This window comes from Onychostruthus taczanowskii, unplaced genomic scaffold, assembly GCF_017590055.1.
Source record: "Onychostruthus taczanowskii isolate IOZ18803 unplaced genomic scaffold, ASM1759005v1 scaffold63, whole genome shotgun sequence".
NCBI classification, from domain to species: domain Eukaryota; kingdom Metazoa; phylum Chordata; class Aves; order Passeriformes; family Passeridae; genus Onychostruthus; species Onychostruthus taczanowskii.
In genome coordinates this window covers 2780530-2801330 of record NW_024504012.1, presented here as the reverse complement: position 1 = coordinate 2801330, position 20801 = coordinate 2780530, and the positions used below count along the sequence as shown (strand labels likewise).

The window sequence follows — 20801 nt, the reverse complement described above, 5'->3', positions numbered from 1 at the left end:
GGGGTTAATTAAAACCAAGAAGACAATAAAATACACCTAATCAAACATTACAGGTACAGAAATCAATTAGCAGATTTATGGCACTTTGGAGCCCTCTATAACGTGCAAAATTCAAAGAAACTGTCAGTTCCATCCCCCCCAAGACAGTGTAATTGAATTTCTAATTGAAACTATTTTTCAATAGGTAACACAATCCGCAAAGTTTGATTTGCATTAAAGTGGCATCTGCAAAGGACAGAGAAATCTAAAAAAAAATAAAGAAATCCCAGGCTGCTCCTGTTATTACCAGCAATAATTATTATTATTATTTGCATATTTAACATTTTGCTGAAGCCCTTTAGAGTGGCCAAGCCTTTTGCCAAGACAGCTTAAACAGAGATTTTTGTAGGAAAAGTTCATTAGGGTGAAAAGGAGGGGGAAGAAGATTCAGGGTGGGCAGAAATGGGAAATCAGGTGGGCAGAAAACAGTTTGGGCCTGGTGATGAGCAGAACAGAGTCCAGGGGATGATGGTCCATCCTGAAGGGATGGACACTGGGACCAGTGTGAGGCACAGAGCATCCCGGCAGGGAGGGAACAGAGGGACAGAGGGACAAGCTGTGTGCTGGGGGATGCTGCTGAGAGCCTGGGGACATTCAAATACCTTCACTGGGAGGTTTGGCTTTTGTCTCTGAGTGCAAATCTTCACACAGAGCAGTTGTTGGCAATTTGGGGGCAGTGGCCACACCCATCTTCACAGAAGAAGTTCAGCAACTCAGGTCAGCCTTTTCAGGAGATCCCCCAGCTCCAAACTAGATCTCGACAAGAATAACTAAATAGGTTTTAAAAGGCCAGAGAAACAGGGTTGTTGCCCAGAATTTCCCTCTGAAATGCAACGAGACAGAAAGCACAGGCTATACTGCCTAATTGCAGTCTATATTATCTATACTTCACACTGCTTCATTTCTTGTGCTGCTTGTAAGACACAGCTAGGAGCTATCTCTCAGTAATTTACTGGGAAATGGGAAAGACTAGAAATGAAAAGTCAGGAGAAATGAAGACACAAGGTCAACAGAAAGCTTTCCAGCACTTGCATCTCTTTCAGTGCAGTGAACCAGATTAACCTCTGATTTCAGCACTCTGATATCCAGAATCCAATATAAACAAAAGCATGGTATTCAAAATGAAATATTTGCTGAACTTGGAGTAAAATGTTCATTAATTTTTTTTTTATGTTACACAATGAAACAAAAGGGGAAAAAATTAAAATTGGCTTTGTTGAAATATTGCAAACCCAAACTCCATTTTGCTGGGTCCTGCTTTGTGAGAATCTCAGCAGGAATATCAGCTTTTAAGAATAACACTGTGGACAAAACAGAACAGCAAAGAGAAAAGAATTAGTCAACAGCAAAATGGGGCTTTCTGGTGATTTTCTCCTGTTTTAATGAAACTGGGCAAATGCACAAGGCTCTCAAATTCCACTCAGTTCTGTTTTCCTGCTGTCTCAGCAGCATCTCATCTGGAAGAAAAGCACCTGCAGAGAAAACATCTACAGGAGCTTCACAAGTGTACTTGTCTTGGTTTAGGGCAAGTTTGGGAGATAACTTTTAAAGGGGCTTTTTTACGAAAGCAGATTCAATTGCTCTTTCTCTTTTAACCGGTTCGGGAGAAAATATTTTCTTGGAGAAAAAGTGGAAAGAAACTTGTTTATTAAACAATAGAACTCAAACAATATAACTTCTCACTGCTCCAAAAAAAACAAACTCAGAACAGTCCCTTCCCCAGGTTGCAGTTCGTCTTACTTAGTTTCTGATTAGTTTTTCTGGTGCTGGAAATGCTGCGGCTTAGGCCCGGCTAAGGGGCTTCAGGTGGAGCTGCTGGTGCTTTTTTGGGTGTTTAGTTTAGAGCAGGCTTGAACAGATCTAAGAAAAGGAAAAAAAAATCACAGTTTAGGGAACTTCTTTGCTTCAGTTAGCTAAAACTAACTAAAAGCAAAAAAAAGGGGAAAAGAGGAGCTTTGTCTTGCTGTCTGTACGTTTGCAGACAACACAGTCTAGGAGCAGGAATGTGGAGGAGTGAGTCTGAAAACAAACTGCGCGCTTCTTCCCTCCCCTTTTTACTCTCTGGAAGAGAGTCTTAAAGGTGTAAAACTTATTATTCAGTATAAACAAGACAAGACGATTGGGGATAAAAGCATCATATAGTCAACCCAGGACAACAAGGCACCAAACCTTGTCCCAGAGAGGAAGGGCATTCCCAGGCACCTGCCTTGGCAGGGTAAATCAGCAAGCAAGGCACAGGGATCTGCTCACAGGGAGAACAGCCACCTGTAACAGTGATGGACTTTGCAGAGGAGAGATCCCCCACGTTAGCAAAGGCAGCTTTTCATCTGGATAGCACTCGCTGTGAAATTAAATCCTGGCACATTTGGGAAATGGTCCATGGAGAGGTGATTAATTCTATTAGAGGATGTGGAGGGAACTCATTCTTATTTCCTTTGTTAAGGAACAGAACAGGGGTCCAGAATTCAGACTGTAACAGGGCAGATCCTTGAAATTGTCACTGCCAACCTACACTGCCCACCATTTAAACTGCTCTAGAGGTCCCAGATGGCAAGGAAGCATCACCTTATCATCAACTCCATGAAGGGAGACATTTTCTGGTTTCATCGGGGTTTGGGTTTTGGTTTGGTTTTTTTTTTTTTTTTTTCCTTGTGGTTGTTTGTTGCTGGAGTTTTTTCTTATTTTAGTTTATTTGTCTTCTTCGTCTTTCATTCCCTTCCACTACAAGTTCATCTTTTTGCTTATGCTGCTCCTCACACACAATGCTTGTTCCAAAAGAATTGGAGGATTTCTGGCACTGAGAAATCAAACCTTTTCCCTGGCCATCACCAGGAACAGCTCTCAGTGCCAGCCCCCACTGGAATTTGCTGCTAAATCAGAATGAAAAAGGCAGCAGGAGTTAAGAGTAAAAAAGCAGGTGGGGTTGGGGGACCAAAGGGCACATCCAGAGGGTTCCAGGTGGGCTGATAGGTGAGAATTGAAGGTTGTGGTGGAGGTTTTCCTGCTATCAGCTTAATTCTCTCCTGCTGCAAGTGAAGTTTAATTTTCTCCCTCTGTAAGGCTTGTCATTACTTATCCCCCAGATCATGATTTCCCAGTTCTTTCCCCATTTTTGGCTCTTGAAATGCAGGCTGCAAGGCTGGATACATTCTGCCAGCCTTCACCAAGCAGCACAGAGCAGTCATATCTCTCCCCCGACCCCACAACTTGCTCCTGACACTCCTATTAATGCTTCCAGGAACAAGATTTCTGTTTAAAGGCACATCACTGACTCACTTGTCTGTGATTCACTCTGAAGCCAAGCCCTTCCCTGCAGTACTGCTTGCCTAGGCAGCTGTTTCTCATTTTTTTAATCAGATGTTTCCTCCCTAAAGGTAGCATTTGTCATGAATTTCATCTTATTGATTTCTAACCATTCCTGCTGTATAGATAATATTGAACTCAAAGCCTTCTCTGCAGACTGCTGGTAAACTCACACCTCACAGCATCTTCCTGAGGCATTGCAAAGGATTATTTCCGGTATGAACCAAGATATTCGTGCAGGAGAACTGAACTCAGTGCAGGGAATTTGCAGAACTAGGGGAAATTTTTTTTTAATTAAAAAAAAATTTTAAAATCACTTCTTGACAGTAAGCCAAGGGCAACTGTTCTTTGAGAAATGTTCTTCCAATAAATAAGTGTGATGCCACTTGCTAAGCAAATTGAGTTTATGCTGATTTTACAGCGGTGTCCTCAAGGAGAACAACTGCAGTCAATGGAGGCATTGCACCAACTGCCCCTTCCCTACCCAGCCAGCAGCCATGCAGCCCAGAGGAAAGATTCCCTTTGGACGACCCCCAGTCCAAGGAGAGATGCTCAAAATGCCTCCTTGTCCCACCCAAATGATCACAACTTGCTCCTTCCTATCTGGAATTTCCCAAGCCTTCAGAATCCCAGGGGCACAGACCTTTCCACATTCCAACCCGGACAAAAACTCTGGGGTTTTTTTAACTTTATTTCATAGAATCACAGCCAGGTTTGGGTTGGGAGTGGACCTGAAAGATCATCCATGGCAAGGAGACACCTTCCACATCCCAGGCTGCTCCAGCCACAGCTTCTCTGGGCACCCCATGCCAGAGCCTCCCCACCCTCAGAGGGGAGAATTTCTTCCTAACATCCAATCCAAATCTCCTTTCTCTCAGCTCAGAGCCATCTGACAGCAGCACAGAGTGCCAGCACAGCAAAGCCTGAGCAGCTGACACATCTCCACTGACACAGGGCAGGACAGCTCAGACAGAGCCAACACGTGCTCTGCAATATGTTCGCTGCTGCTTTCGAGCGGCACATTACACCGATGCCCCATTCAGAGGGTGTCAGGCTGTGTTGGCACATGGTCACAATGTGTTGTTACATGGTAATTTTCCCCTCAGCCCAAATATCTGTAGCTTGCATTCTGGCCAGCCGCTGCAAGGTAATCCCAGGCAGAAAGAGAAAAAAAAAAAAATCCCAAATTTGTTCCCTGTTGAGTCTGTGTACAGCATAAATCTGTCTCGTTGTTTTTCCCCTTGTGTTTCAGCTTTTTGCCTGGCTGCAAGGAGGCAGAGGTACAAGAGGAATACATTAAAAAATGCTTTCTTAACACCAACTGGAAATTCACCTGTCTCCTCAGTGCTGATACATTTTCCTTCAAAAGTTTGCATCCTTTGACATCTTTGCAGTCCCTCCATGTTCCTGCTGCTGTTTCTCAGCAATAGATAAGAAAACTTCAAAACCTTGCTCTGCAATAATGAGATTCAAAAGAAAAGATTTTTTTTCCCCCCAATCTTTCTGCATAAAAAAAGGCCTGAATCAGAGCCCAGCAGTGCACAAATATTACTCATGTCATTGACACTAAGAAAAGGGGAGCTGTGAATAAAAAATGTTAAAAATGAACACAAGGAGCATTGTTTGCATATCAGAAAAATTAATCTACATAGAGAAGTGTAAGAGCTTGCAATTCAGAAAGCAAAGAATTAGGACAGCCCAGCTGAGAATAATTTTCTAGCCAGTTAATTTAATTGCATAAATCATTCCTTTGTTAGCAATAAAGAGATATAATTAAAATGAGATTGCTTCTCATTTCTATTCTCTGGAAACTAAAGGAATTGATTTTGGGGAAAGCATTCTTCCAAATACCAGATCGGCAAATTACATTTACCTTTTTAGAAAGGCGAAATTATTTTGCACTAATATCATGGAGGGTTTAATTAATTATAGATCTGCCATATGATCTTAAAGAAATAATTTACTCAATGCCCACAGAACAGAAGTTTGTAAGTGAGCGCATCCCTCTGATAGATGGTGTGCAGATTTTTACAAACAGGTCACAAGTTGAACAGGTGGCTGTCAGGAGAAATCAGAGGGAATATAATAAATGTTTAAAGAGAGGGGATGGTTTGTGAAGAGATAATAAAGCACTGCTTCCTATTTATTGGCACATACCTGGATTACTGGTCTTTGAACCCCTCTGAATTGGTTTTCTTTTAAATATTGTAATGATGGTGGTTTTCTAGTCACAAATCTTCAGGGCTCAATAAGCAATAACAGGTTAATAACAGAACAGTCAGAGAGGGGGAAAAAAAAAACAAACATAAAGCCCACCAATTAAACAGAATATTGCTTTTGCTGAATATTGCAGGGGTTGGTCGCTGCCAGACCCCTAACAGGGCTGTAAAAACACATCAGACAGAAGAAATTCTTCCCTGTGAGGGTGGACAGGCCCTGGCACAGGGTGCCCAGAGAAGCTGTGGCTGCCCCTGGATCCCTGGAAGAGTCCAAGGCCAGGCTGGACAGGGCTTGGAGCACCCTGGGACAGTGGAAGATGTCCCTGTCCATGGCAGGGGTGTTGGAACAAGCTTTTAGGCTCCTTCCAACCCAAACCATTCCCTGATTCTATGACAACATACTCAGCATCCTTTGGGATTCCTGCCTTCTCTTACCACCCTCTCTTTGTAACTACTTACCATACAAAAAACCCAGAAACTGAGAAAACTCTGCCTCTTCCATCCCATTTCCCCTCTGCAAGGGCAGTCCCTCTTACAGAGCCTGCTCAGAAGGCAGGGAGCAGAATCCATTTCCTCCCTGCTGCACCAGGACGGGGTCTCACATCCTCTCTCTCCACTCCTCTCCCCAAAACAGACACTCCTTTCTACATTTTTGAGAGCAGTAGCCATTTCATGAACATTTGTGGCGCTGCCCGCTCTCCCAATTGTCCTTTTTGTCAAGAAAAAGCTGCCACCCTTCCACCTTCCTCCACAAGAAAGTCCCCTGCCACCAAGGATTCCCACTCCCCACAGCTGGGGCTTTTCAGCAGGCAGAACACCAGGTACCAATTAGAGCCAGGTACCTTTGATGAACTCTCCAGACAGTCACAGAAAGTCTTCCACAGATCTCAGGCAGAGGCTGCTCAGGATCAGCACACCTGGCAAGCCCTCCCTGCACACAAAAGGTGCCTCTGCCTCCAAAGCTCTTCCTTTTCTGTGTGCTTTGGAGCAGAACAGGAGCAGCCTTGGCTCAGGAGCATCATTCCCCATGGAGACCACCATGGTGGAGTGACAGCACACCCATCAGCAGGGACTGTGCTGTGGAGGAGACAGGTAAGGCAAGAAAAGGGCTCTGCATGCAAGAGTTAAACAGCAGATAGATTAGATCTCATCATCTGAGTTTTCCAGGAAAAGCATTGTGTTGCTATGGAAACCCCAACATAACCTGGGTTTTCCCTCCTTTTGTTTGTTCATTTTCTACAAACACTGGCCTCTCCCAGTCCTCCCCAGGTGGGCTTGCAGCTTGCAAAAACACTGATTTTTTTTTTTTCCCTCTAATGCCTATTTCTCTTTGCAAGTACATTTTTCAGTGATTGCCTTTCCCAATATCACTGTCCCAGCCTCCAGACCCTCCCTTTGCAGTAAGGACTCTTTAATGTGCTGCCTGTTAGAAACTCAGCTCCTGAGCTGTCTTTTCTTCCTGGGGAAAAGGGACAAAAGCCTCATGGTAATTAAACTTTTCAGTGAAAAATCACATGGGAATTCCTGCAACTGCAACTTTACCTTGTCACATAGTTTCTCCATTTACAGCATCTCAAGAAACAGCTTTTCCTTTAGAAAAGGGAATTTTGCAGGCAACAAGAATTTGGATGTTCAGCTCCAAGTTTTCCCTGGTCTTATTTTCCAGGTATCTCCAGCCATGTATTTTACTGTGTCATAATAAGGATTGCCTTAACGAGCCTGATGGAAACATCAAGAGGATCTTTCCAAAACGTGCCCTAGCTACAAGAGACCTCAAGACACAGGTGCATTTATCTGCCAGATTTCTTTACTCTGCACCTCACAGCCTCGTGATTTACACACACTTGAGCCTTTCACACTCCCTCCTAATTCCCCTGCACAAATAACAGGGAACAGACTCCCAAGTGCAGGCTCCTTCCTCCAGAGTAGCTCCTACTTTGGCAGCATCAAGGGTCACCTCTTTAGATGGAAATATATGTCAGTAAGTTTGAACTTGTAGCTTACCTGCTCCTGACTGCTCCTAGAATATATGAGTGCTGAAAAGCTGTTATCCTGAAGCTGAAGATTCAGCAGGTTTTCCTTTGGCTTCCTCAGCAGAGCTGTGGCAGGAATGGAACGTGAATCCAGGGCCACTCTCCGTGCCAACATCCCCACCAAGTGGCCAGCACACCAGCTCCTCTTCCAGCTCATCCCTCTGCCCCAGCAGCTGAAAATATGAAAATACAAACCTGGCTCACCTACTCTCACCTAAAACCTACAAAATCTGACTTTTGAGACGGCTCTGAAGATCTTTCCAGCCACGGTCTGGTGTAAAGGCAAGGGAGGAGTGATAAAGAGATTTCCTTCCATCCTTTAAAAGGTGTCTTGTTAACCCATTTCCCCACCTTAGCCACTATTATTTTTTCTGCTTGCAGAATTTAAAAACTTGTGTCCAGATAGATTGTTAATAACTCCACTCATTTCAAACAAGTGTGGCCAGCCACAGCAGCATGGTGCAAACTTGCTACAAGCTTTATGTTGTATATGAAACACTAAAGTACAAGCAAAAAAAAGAAAAAAAAAAATTAACTACACTTTTAAACAGTAGCTAAGGCAGATTAGAAAAAAAAATACAAAACCAAAAAAAAAGAGAAAATTTTGACTAACACTGCCCTCTTGAGGGAAAAAAAAAAAAAAAAAAAACTACACTTTTAAACAGTAGCAAAGGCAGATTAGAAAAAAAAATAAAAAACCAAAAAAAAGAGAAAATTTTGACTAACACTGCCCTCTTGAGGGAAAGGGAGCTGTATTTCCTCAGCAAAACCCTTCTCCTTTCCCTGCTCTCCAGGCCCCACTGAACTCCCCCCACTGCCTTGCCATATGGTTCAAGGTGGGTAGAAGTTTTTGACAAGCAGCAGTAGGAATCAACTCACACCTAGGAATCAATGATCTCTAGATAAATCATACCTTAGTTATGTTTTATTTGTAAGTAGTCTAGGTACAAAGAAGCAGCAGTAAAAGCACAAGAACCTGTTGGAAATACAAAAACCTGGAAATCAAGTTTTTCTTTCTTCATGAATTGCAGCCTTTTATTTTACCCAAAATCTCTGAGAGCAGGAACCAGACTCCAGCTTTTTCTTTGTCCTGCAAATTCCTCATCACTGGGATACACAAACATCATCTCTCTAGCCTAAGAATCTTGGCCTGCTGATTGGAATAATCCCCTGCAGTCTGTTGGAAGTTTTTGGGAATCTCTTTCCCCAGCCAGTCTTTATAAAGAAGGAAATGCTACTGCAATATTTCAAAGAGCACTGGTGGCACTTGGGGACAAGGGCTTAGTGGTGGAGGGGGCAGTGCTGGGTTAATGGCTGCACTTCATCTTGGAGGGCTTTTTCAACTTCAACAATTCTGTTACAGTGAAAAGAAAAAAAAAAGCTTAAAGCAAAACTTTAGAAGGGTCTGATGCCTTCTTAAGAGCTCTAGAAGGAACAAGAAGCTGCTCTTCCTAGCTGACTTGCTAGCTGGTAAAAGATGAAGAATTAAAATTTGAAAGATGGCTTGAATCATCCTCCTTCCTTCATCACAAAAGACTGCTCATAGCACACATTCCTACAAATGTGCACAGCAACGTTTTTCAACTGAAACCTTATGCCAAGTCAGTTAGGGAAGTGGAAAGACCCAAGACAAAATGGTTTAAATATCTTTATATCAACCAGTGTAAAAATTCATTTTATTTTTTCCAAATAATGAAAACCACTCTCAAGTTAAGGTACAAAACATCAATCTACATTTAATAGCATCCTGACACAGACTGATGAACACAGATGAAGGTTCAATACCCCACAAAGCAGGCACAATGAGTTCAAGCATTGACAGGGAGTGTACTGTTAACTAAAATGATATTAAAATGGTATTTCTGAGTATTTACAGTTAGAAATATTTATGATGAGAGCAACCTGGCATTTAGATAGATGCAACTTTTGTCAGGATTTCATCTTAATTGAATAATGGTGGTGGAGCATCACCTGTTACTGACTTATCTTGAACATTCAAGCCAGACCAAGGCACCAGGTGTTCCCAGATCAAAATTTGCAGAACAGTTTCTACAAGTGCAGGGTTCTGTCTAAAATGTTGAGCAGTTTGGTGATAGCAAGACTTGCAATATCACCACTAAAACCAGGTGCAGATTGAAACACCAGAAACTGAGTGTTTTCTTATCCACATCAGCAAGCTCATGACATCAGGATCAGCCTGGAAAGCCAAACGTGGTCTGACATGGTTTTGGAGAAAGGTGGATTTGCCTGGAATTATTGTCCCTCCCCTGCACAGCAGAAGCTCTTGAGTTGAGCACGAACACAATGAAAAGTAGAACACAAGTTCAGACAAGCTTAAGAAGCATTTACAGAAGATTGAATGCTGAGCAGCCCTTCCCTTATTTCATCAATTTTTTCTGCTCTTGAGGCTGCAGAAGTCTTTACTGCCTTAAGGAGAGATTCATGACACTTGTCCAATACAGCCTTCAAAATTAGGTGTATTTCCTGGAAAGAGAAAATAAAGAAGGGAAAAAAAAATTCCATCAGCAAAGTTAAATCTTTGTCAAGCACCAATGTCAAGTGAGTGGACTCAAATGATTACAGGGGTATCTCATCCATAGCTTAAGAAGCAGCATTTACAGAAAACAGGGAATCACTTAGAGAATCACTGCACTGTCCACACTACAACAGGAATGTAAGAACATTTTGGGGGTAAAAAAAACCCCTCACCTTGGCTTTTGTTGCTTTTTCTTCAGCATCATCCTTCAGCTGCTCAATTTTGCCCTTTTTCTGTTTGATTTCCTTGCGAATGGCCATAACTTTGTCATACACAGCACCCCTCTTCTCCTGGACTTCGTTAAAATGTCTAAAGGTGACAGGAAAAAAAAAGTTAGTACTGAGCTTTTTGGCTCATTCCAGATTAAACTGAAGCCCACCATGAGCAAACCTTGCATTTTATGAGCATAAAATCAGCAGCTTCCAGAAGCAATGCTATATAGAATTTACTTTCTCAGAAATTGATGTGATTTTTAAACCAGAACAACTTAGGCACAAAAAGTGAAACTCATACTTAGCAGGAGTTGCACCTTTCCACCTCAAGGGAACAGTCAGGACATATTTTTTTATTCACCATCTAAAATTCTTTTCTTCAACCAAGGTTACCTCCCTTCCCCTCTTGCTTATCAAAGCATTTAATTTTATCACTCAAGGGAAATACCTGACACATTAAAAACAGAAATAGGCAGCAACTTTCGAAGAAAAGGAGAGTAAGATTATGTTGTTTTCATTGCTAAATTAAAAGCTACTTTTCACAGAATCATTTCAGTTGGAAAAGACCTCTGAGATCAAGTTATGAACACCCCCTTGTCACTTTGACCATGGCACTTGGTTTCTCCTTGAACACCTCCAGAGCAGTGACTCCACACCACCCTGGGCAGCCCATTCCAAGGTCTAATCACCTTTCTGTCCAGAAATCCCTCCCAATGCCCAAGCTGTTTTCCTCCCACATAATCTCCTTTAGCTGGTACAATACACTAAGTGCCATTCTGCACACCACACAAACCTCAAGCATGGCTAAATCTTACTTGACTCTCAGCCATGTGCAAGCAGCTCCCTTCCACCACAGCCAATAATGTTCCACATTCCCTTTCCTCTCTATCTGTGTAGATGAAAATTGTTTAAAAATCAATTTTCTCCCTAACAGTTCAGCACTAAGCTCACAGTGAAGCCAGGACCTTCCAGGGCTGCAGTTTGGTGCTGCCTTCAGCATATGGGAGGAAGGAAGAGGGGCTGAGAGGCTTTGATCAAATGACACTTTTCCTTTTGTTTTAGAAGCATCATGTCAGGATAATGCTCCTCTGAGATGCGAGCCCCATTTCCCCATGGGTCTTGAACATCTTTGATAATGAGCAAAAGTGGCAAGGGAAATTATGAAAAATTCATGAAAGGCAAATGGGGCTTTGTTGAAGTCTGATAAGTTGGAAAATTATCCCAATGTGACATTCTCTTTAAGAAGATAAAAGAATCAAGAATAAGCATTATAAATTAAATTAGTGCTCCAATAAAAGAATTGCTGTCAAGTCACATTGCAATTATTGATTTGAGACCCCCAAATCCCTGCCTGCAGCATTACTGGTCTTCATACAGAGCTGTCCCACACTGCTCATTTTCCCCTCAGTGCTAAGCTGTGTGTTTGTAGCAGACATGGACTTTGGCAGCACATAACAAAGACATAAAGCAGCATCAGGCAGAAGCATCAACTCCTCCATACTCGAGCACAGTGCACTTGTGCTGCTCAATATCTTCACGCATCTTTTGGAGCTGGATCTCAGCTGTAGCAAGCTTCTCGTGTTTTGCAGTGACCACTCTCTTCAGGGACATTTCATCTGTCTTGGCCTTTTTCAGCTCTACCTGAGCACTCTCAAGTTGGTCCTCCAGATTTCTGGCCTAGAGTACAGAAGTATAGAAATAAATGAAATAGAAATAAATTAAGTGGGGGTGGGAAATTATCAAGACAGCAGAGCCTGTAAATGTGCTAAGATGACAATTAGCTGCCTGCTTTTTGAAGGTTTGATTGCCAACTCCTTATCCCAGTTCCCTGCTCTTTCTCTGATTATAAATACATCCAAATGGACAAGACACCCTCCCTCAGGATGACTTTCAGAAGTGACTGTGACTTCTGCTATAGGTTTTTGCCAAGCCTCATTTGAACATATGCCACACAAATACCCAAAAAGACTCCACACCGTTTTTCAATTGCTCCTAACAACTGCATTCTCCCAAAACCTAGTGGCAAATAGCAAGGGACTGTATTGTGACAAACATTTCATCAGAGAATGTCTGGCTTAGTAATATTAATAAATTTAAAGGCACTTAAGGCGTGACTCTTCCTGAAGTAACAATTTTTTATTCTTAGTTTCCACTCTCAAGGCAGAAGAAACTCGATTTCACTTTTCTTTTCCCATCATTTCCTACCAACAACCCCAAGACAGCTCCAACTATTTTAGGTCAGGTTTCTATGGCAACAAAGGCCTTGACTATTCAAAGTGGTCAATAGCTAGTGCATAGTACATTAGCTAGTGCCACCCAGCAAAGCAGCAGCAATGTTTCACTGACATTTTTAAGAAATAATTTGGAAACTTCAAAACGCCATTCTGTACAGTGAAAAGGAAGGAGGGGAACATTGCTTAGACATCAAATTCTCCCTAACAGGATATAATTTGGGTAATACAGACCTCTGATGATACACTGGCCAGTCTCTCCACATTTTCTCCCTGTATTTCCATCTTCTTTTGGTATAACTGCAATTCCACTTGGCACGATGGCAGAACCTCAACTACATCTCTATAACCTTCATATTTCTCAGTAACTTCTTGCTTTAAAGAGAGAAAAAGAGTATCAAGAAACAGCTTTAGAGTTCATTTATATAGAATTAAAGCATATTGAACTTTGAGCCCTCTCCTCCATGTTACAAGACACTAGAAGTAATATTTAAGAGGCAGTGAAATGAGCTCTTCACTTTGTAAAAAAAATAATAAGAGAGGCATTTATTTGGAAGCACAGAAATAAAGGTGACATACAAGTGTTTTACACTGAATTGATCAGTAATCAGCTTTTTCCAAGCTTTCAGAATAAAAAGCTGTGCAGTGAAGAAATTCTACACTGGTAAAATCAGAGTTATGTAAAGCTTTGTACCTGAAATTACAGCAATTGAGTTTACACCTTTAGAACAAAAATAACCTTCAGAGGCAAAGTGCAAACCACTGAAGCATGAGCAATCTCAAAGCACAAAAATGCATAGATATTATAATGGGAAAAAAAACCCAAACCAGAAAGCTGGGAGGGAACTCAGTGTTCAGCACATTAGTGAAGACAGCCATCAATTCCAGAAACAGTGAATGACAACAGAAGCACTATGAAGCACATGTTCTAAATCCAAAGATATTTGGGAGCTGACAAAATATTGTCTCCTCTGCAGAGCAAACAGCCAAACAGGTATAGATTCAAGAGTTCAACACCTGGCTTTACAAGTGACTACAATCTTGCTTTTCAAAAGGGAAAACCAGCCCATCAAAAAGAAACCACCCATCAAAAATAAACCACCACCTCTACCACAAATCTTCAATTTTCTGAGGCTGTGATTTCATTTCAGACTAACCACTGTCCTGCTGGTGTTTCACCATCACTCAAGAAGCAGTTCTAGATAATGGCAGTCCAGTAAAATACACTTTTTCTGAACACCTCCTTGTGTGGACAGAGGAAAACCTCACCTTAGATCTTTTCAATTTCTTAATAGTCTCTTTCATCATCTCGTTGTAACTTTTCCGTTCTTCTGGACTCTCCACAATTTTGGATTTCAGCTGCTCTTGTTCTTCTTTCAAGGTAGCCAGAGACACTTTACACTCATTCTAGTTAATGACACAAACACTTCCAATATTAGTGATTAGGTGAACAAAGAGAAATTGTGTAGCAAGTTTTGCCATGGTCTTGTGACCAAGGCAGGTTCTTTGGTGTGTAGTCATTCCTCATTAGGAAGTTCTAAAAATAAATTCCTCTAAACAGCATTAACATTCCAAATCAAAGCAATCAACAGCCTATTTTGCTTCCCACATTTGCTTACAGGGGTGCAGAAGAACAGCAGTTAACTGGTATTTTCCACCAAGAGCCTGCCAGCTAATCCTAGAATGGTTTGGGTTGGAAAAGATCTCAAAGATCATCTCAATTCCAACCCCCTGCCATGGGCAGGGACACCTCCCACCAGACCAGGCTGCTCCAAGTCCCATCCAACCTGGCATATTGCCAAAAGCTCTCTCTCTCAGAACTCCTGACCTAGGGATACTGAGGCAGTGACTGCAGCATTCCAGAGCCAGCTCTATCACCCTGGGAGGTGAGCAACAAGTTCAAAAACTCCTGTTCTGCCTCACTAGCCCACTCTATGCATGCAAGATAAAGCCACAGCACCTCAGAGGTCCAGATTTCTAGTGACTTAGTTCCAAAAATAATCTGATCCTAAAAAGAGAGATGATCTCTCAGTTGATCTGCAGCCAGCAGCCACACAGAGGTGTACTCACCAGTTTTTGGGTTCTCTCAGCAATATCTGTCTTCTTTTGAGAAGTCACTTCTTGCAAACCTGTCTAAAAAAAAAAATAAAAAAGCACCAAGCTTTCAACCAGCATCTCTACAGCTGCTACCTGCCTTATCCTTCTATCATAGATCTGTCCACAGGAGAAATCTCATTTATGGGTCCTTTGGAGTGCCATAACCCCCAGAAAAAAGTGCAGTATGTAAGACTTCCAAGCCAGGAAAGGACAATATTGTCACCAACACCACTGGAAGCACTAGGGAGACAGCCAGCAGTGGGTAACTAGGAATAGGGATAAGAAATTGGCCATCCCTATTCTATTCTATTCATCCCTATTCTCATTGACCCTGGCAGTTATTATACCCCCACAACTTTCTTTGCCAGGGGCTCTGTTCTTCAAAGAAAAATATAATTTAATATAAAGTCCCAAATAGTAGTCAAATGCAAGGTTAATAATGCTAATAACAGAGATATGACTTGACAAAGCAAAAACATCCTGACCATAGATTGTTATTTTCTTTCTCCCAAAGAAGCTAAAAGAGTTATCTATGAGACCTGAGAGGCAAGTTTCCACTGCTGAAATGTTACCCCTGCAATTAACCCTACTCCTTTTGCCAGGCATTCCCTTGGGTGACCCTTCTTGGGCCTCATTTCTTGCCATGGCTCACCTCCAGTTCCAGTTCTTTGAATTCAAATAGAAAACAAAGAGGAACATCCCTGTGTTCCTATTGGAAGTGTGATGTGCATCTCCCAAGCCATTGCAGAAATGCATTTCAAAAAAAGAGTCAACTATACCTTTGTATTCCCCACATCTGATTTAAAGCACATTTCACATTCCTTACAGTGAAACAAAGAAGGGTCCAACAGCATCTTGCTAAAACGGCCATTATTTTAAATCAGAAAAGTCCCTTTTATCCACTGAGTTAGAGGGAAGGGAATAAAATCAAGAGAAGAGAGGAAGCCACAGCAGGTTTTCAGAGAAACACAGAACAAGGTCCTACTTGTTTCCGACGGTAGTCCTGCCTCAGCAGCTGCTCCAGCTCCCGAATGTTCTCTGTGAGCTGCTTGATCTCTGCCTCATGTTCAACTGGGACTGTGCTGAGGGAAAAATAAAGATATTGGGCAGTTTCAGCACCATTATAGTCCAGCCAGAGTACAGTAAATAAAACAATCACTGTCTCCACAGAGTTTACAGCCAGTAACTTCAGTAATCAGAGCAAGACAGTCTTAAATGAATATATCTTATTTTCCTTTGCTTGTAAGATTTTGCAGTTGAAGCATACTCTAAAGAGCTATTTTGGCAAGAAGTGGCACAAACATAGAGGACTAAGTTTAAAGATCGTGTTAAGGAAAGCATGAAAGTACAACACTCCTACCAATTTTGGTGGTGACTTTCATTTATGAAATTTGCATAGTACCTGTCATACAAATAGCTTCTATTAGTGTAGCCCTATCCCAGCTAGGGAACGCCCTGTGTAGCACACACCAAGAGCAGCTGTCAGGAAAAAAAAAACACTTTGTTTTGAAAGCTCTTTTGGAAACCAGCCATTCCTTCATCCTATTATCCACAAGCAAAAACAAAACTTAATGATGCAAAGACACAGGCAGTAGGGCTAAATGGCCTGAAAAACAGAGATTGTGGCAAACATGTCAAATAACTAAGGAAGGCAACTTTACTCATCTATTAAGATGAGCTTCCTCCAGCTGTTGAAGGTATAAAGACACATCACTAAAAGCTAAGTAAGAGCAAAAAGTTTCTCCACATAGAAATACAGGATTCCTTCAATGCAGCCATACACTGCAAAGCTTTTTGGATTTTTTTCTCTCCCAGCAGGAAATAAACCCCCTCAGCTCCCTCTCATCAGACTTGTGCTCCAGACTCTTCCCAGCTCCACTGCCCTTTTGTGGACACACTCAATGTCCCACTTGCAGTGAGGGGCCCAGAACTGGATGCAGCACCCGGGTGTGCCACAGGGGGATGGATGGTCACTGCCCTGGTCCTGCTGGCCACACTTGATACAGGCCAACAAGTGCCATTGGCTTCCTTGGCCACACTGCTGGCTCTTGTTCAGCTGCTGCCAACCAGCACCCCCCAGCTCCTCTCCTGCTGGGCCACATTCCAGCCCCTCTTCCCAAGCTTGTAGCACTGAACCAAGTTATTATGACCCAAGAATGGGGCTCTGCACTCAGACTTGTTGAGCCCCACACAACTGGCCCACTGATCCAGCCTGAGCAGGAAAGGCAAGCAGTGCATCTCACAGTGCTGACTCCTCACACTCACTTCAGTTTCTCCAGCTTCAGTGCTGCCTCCCGATTCACAGCCTCCAGGTGTTGGTTTTTCTCCATAGCTAATTTCTGCAAGTTAAATATTTAATTTTAGAGAAATGTGATTTCTCTCTGGGCTTTTATTAGAGCCTTGCTCGTTGTTTCACGTGAAATGCACAATCTCTGAACTACTTTGGAATGAACTACATTCAGAACAGAAGTTGCCTATAAGCAACTTTTGCACCTAACTTTTCTCAAAATTATACAAGGTCTCAATCCTTCACTTACCAGGCTGAAGTACCCAATAAGTTATTGGGGAAAAAAAAAAAAAAACAAAAAAAAAAAACCCACAAAAAACCCCAAACACCTTTCAGTAATATCCTAAGTAATAATCAGTACTTTCCTGAATTGCTTGGTGACATTGAACACCCCAACGTGTTACATAAACCTGATGTTAAACTGCAATCTTCATGCTCTTAGTTTTAGGTTAATATCAGTTAAACTTTTATAGGCATCTGGAAGAAATCAGCACCTAATCTTACATAGCTCTGTTGCAGCTCCAGGTAGACCTCACGCCGGAATTCCCTGAAGTTCACAAAGTTGAGGATGCCACTCAAGAAGCGAACAGTCCTCTTGGTCTCTGAAACAGGAATTGCAAGAGCTCACTGAGCTGGTTTCCAAAAGCATTGCAATTGCTTCAAAAAAGTTGGGCCAAGTGTAATTCAAGGAGACAGAAATTACAAACCACAGTCCAAATTAGTTCTTCCCCCACTCAGCTTGCAAAGATTTCAGACTACACAAAATCCAGCACCAAGCTGGTTACCAACACTTAGTAATTCTGTGTAATTTAACAAATGAATAATGGCACCTGGGAGAAAAGGCTGTTAACACACAGCCTCCCATTCAAACAGCAGCCAGGGAGAAAGAGTGTCAGTCTTGAACTACAGCTCTGAAGAGAGAACCTTTCTGTAGCTATCAGCCAAACTGAAGGCAGCAATTTGAACTGCAGGGACTTTCTGTCTTTATTCCAAGAAAACTTTCTGAAAGATGATTACAAAAGCTTTGAATTTAGACAAGACAGGTCCAGAAGTGAAAGATTTCTTCAGAGCAGCATTTTCCAAGTTGTCTGTGTTGTGGCAGAATCACAATTGGTATTGAAAGTAGTGGAGCACAGAGATGAGAAATCCTAAAGCATTCCAGAGCTGTCAGGGTAATTTTCATCCCCATCTATTATTACACTGTTATAAGCATGTCAGAGTTCACCTCCAGACCAGCAGTTCAAGAGATTCACAGCATTCAAAGCTGTCCTCAGTTACTGACCTGCACCAGCCCACACAAGGAACAAGAGCTGTCCACTAGAACCAGCTTGTTTAAGGGTCAGAAGAGCAGCCAGAAGGACACTTCTCCACACTAGATGCCCATCTGGCTAGGCCCAAGGAGAAAAAGCACCTGGAACAGCAAGCAGCACCCAGGAAACACAAGGATTACAAGGCACTTGCTTACTTGGGTTTAAAACATCAGCGATTTGGAAGTCACTGATCCGGCACATGGGCAGCAAGCGCTCCCTGCAAGGAGAACAAAACACAGCCTCAGCTGCAGTGGCTGACTCAGGTTCTGTGGCAAGGCTCTGTTCTTGTCCTGTACCCATTTGCTACAAAATAGATCTTGGCCTCTCATCCCAGAGCAAGCACAAGGCAAGCATCTTCTACTTACATGTGAATATACAAGTTACAGACAGGCAGAAAGCCTTCATGGATCTGTGGGTACATTATGTCAACGTTGAGGGGCATCTAAAGAGTAAAAAGAGTAAAAAAAAAGAGAGTCAGTGCATAAGTAGAGAATACTTAAAACAAAAATTATACAGCTTTTTCCACAGCATAAAATAATTCCCATAGATTAAGAACACTGAGGATGATCTTCCCATCCAGAGGGAAAGCATGTTAAAGGCTGAAAAATGTCAACAAGGGGTCAACAATTTTAAGGGTCAACTTTGGCTGGAAAAGACAAAAAAATACAATAATAACTAAAGCAGCAACATTACAAACTCTGGAACTGAATCCAAACTCTGTTTTAATTTGTTCATAACTTGTGCAGCACAACATTATACAGCTACCAGCAAGAAGCTCCTTCTTTAAACACCCCAAAACTGACACACTCAGCTGCTTCATGAAGAAGTCAGGAGGAGAATGCAGTGGCACACTGTCTCCTTTCTCTGACATTTTAAACCTCACAGCACAGCATGGCAGGTGCTGGTACTGCCTGGGAAGAACAGAGGTACCTTGTGCACATAATACTCTTCCTTTTCAGTTTATCCAGAAAAGCCATGAGGCAAAACCATTTACTGTCATTTTCAAGAATCAGTTCTTGCCTAACAGAGACAGTAGGTAAATTAACTTTGGGCATCAGCCTCTCCTCACTTTCCCCTCAGTTAATGAAGGAGCGGAGATGATCAAGTATCAAAAGCAACATTTACATTCCTTCCAGGTCAGCCCAACCTCCTCCAGCCATGGCCAAAGGCAGGAGTCCAGTATGGATTTTCAAGGCATGGTATCCCTCCAAAAGCTTGTCCACTCCCTCCTGGACCTTACAGACATTTCTGGCACCCTCAGCATCCCAAAGAACAGGTAAAGCCAGTATTCTTTTCCTTTCACATCCCATCACCCCTGGCACAGGCAGCCCTACCATGTAGGCGTGCTCCAGTCGGATCCCACACACTTTCTGCAGGATTCTCAGGTAAATCAGGTGTAAAACGTCAAGCTGCAGGAACAGAGGACATGAGTCAGGATTCCCTAAGTTTGATTACTCAGAGCTCCCAGGCCAGGCCATGAAAGCATTCAGCTTTTAACACATGAAGGCTGAATTCACTGACCAACCAAGACAACAGAGTTTCACTCTTAACATTTTTCAGTTCAAGCATTATTTGTTGATAATTCGGTTTCAAGGTGCAGCAGTCAGCTTGGGCAATTACAGCCCTGAATGTGTATGCCAGGCATTGGTTTTCATTACACTGCTGCTTGCTGAGCAATTTCCAAACCAAGCAATGCCAAAAACCTAAAAAAGGTCACAGAAATGATAATCCTGTAGCAACGAGTGCCCTTCATTAGATTATTAAAATGAAGATGAAAAAAAATCACTTACAAGCCAAACAATTTTTCATTTATAGCACTAACCCATGATCAATTTTGCTTCTTAAAAACCATCTACACAAGCAGGGCCAGACCCCTCTCACCGCAGCTCAAAACGAAGCAACAGCACCAGGAATCACTCGGAGGCATCAACTCCTCTTTACAGCCGCTTTTCTTCACTCGCTAACACTAAATGCTCAGGGTGATGAAAGCGGGTGGAGCAGGGAAGGGTTTAAAAGCACTGAATGGATCCGGCAAGATGCTGGAGCTAGACGCCGTGGCTATTTTTACCGAGTTCCCGCAGAACCGGGGAAGGCAGGCCGTGTGCCGCTGGCGACACCACGGCGCTTCCCGGCGAGGCCCGAGGAGCGCCCCGAGACCGCTCCGAGCCCGTTCCACCCAACCCCGCGGTCACCGGGCCAGCGGCTCCGTCCCACACGGCAGCCAGCGGGCCGCGGAGCCGCCCCGCGCCCCCCTCACGCACCCTGGGGTTGCCGAACACGTCGCCCTTGACCAGGTTGCGGGCTTCGGCGCCCTCCAGGATGTGCGAGCGGAGGTAGCTGATGATGTCGTCGGGGCTGTAGCGGGGGAAGGTCATGGTCTCCATGGCGGCGGCGGGACGTGCTGAGGACACGGCGATGGCGGGGACGCGGCAGTGACACAACGGCGGCACCGCTGCGCGCCCGCTGCTTGAATCCGCCGCTCCCCGCCCCCGCACCCGCACTGACCTATCAGAGATCGTATCGTCATTAGGAGG

The 20801-nt window shown here is 43.0% G+C and overlaps 1 protein-coding gene across 1 annotated transcript; it reads right to left on the bottom strand.

Moving 5' to 3' along the window:
* Nucleotides 1-9586: 9586 nt before the first annotated feature.
* On the bottom strand, nucleotides 9587-20651 carry NUF2 (NUF2 component of NDC80 kinetochore complex). Its single transcript, XM_041420108.1, has 13 exons — nucleotides 20529-20651; nucleotides 19602-19676; nucleotides 18633-18709; nucleotides 18423-18484; nucleotides 17462-17559; nucleotides 16936-17009; nucleotides 15656-15752; nucleotides 14644-14706; nucleotides 13843-13980; nucleotides 12808-12948; nucleotides 11844-12019; nucleotides 10304-10439; nucleotides 9587-10078 (listed from the first exon to the last, which is right to left on the bottom strand). Exons 1-13 carry the CDS (start codon nucleotides 20649-20651, stop codon nucleotides 9929-9931), a joined length of 1410 nt encoding a protein of 469 aa, XP_041276042.1. The 3' UTR covers nucleotides 9587-9928.
* Between the last annotated feature and the right edge of the window lie 150 nt (nucleotides 20652-20801).

Coding starts and splice junctions, on each gene's coding strand:
- NUF2 (XM_041420108.1), bottom strand. CDS start 20,651: ATGGAGACCATGACCTTCCCCCGCTACAGCCCCGACGACATCATCAGC. Junction 15,753..16,935: donor CTGAAGCTGGAGAAACTGAA/GTGAGTGTGAGG, acceptor TTTTTCCCTCAG/CACAGTCCCAGTTGAACATG. Junction 14,707..15,655: donor AGGACTACCGTCGGAAACAA/GTAGGACCTTGT, acceptor TTTTTTTTTTAG/ACAGGTTTGCAAGAAGTGAC.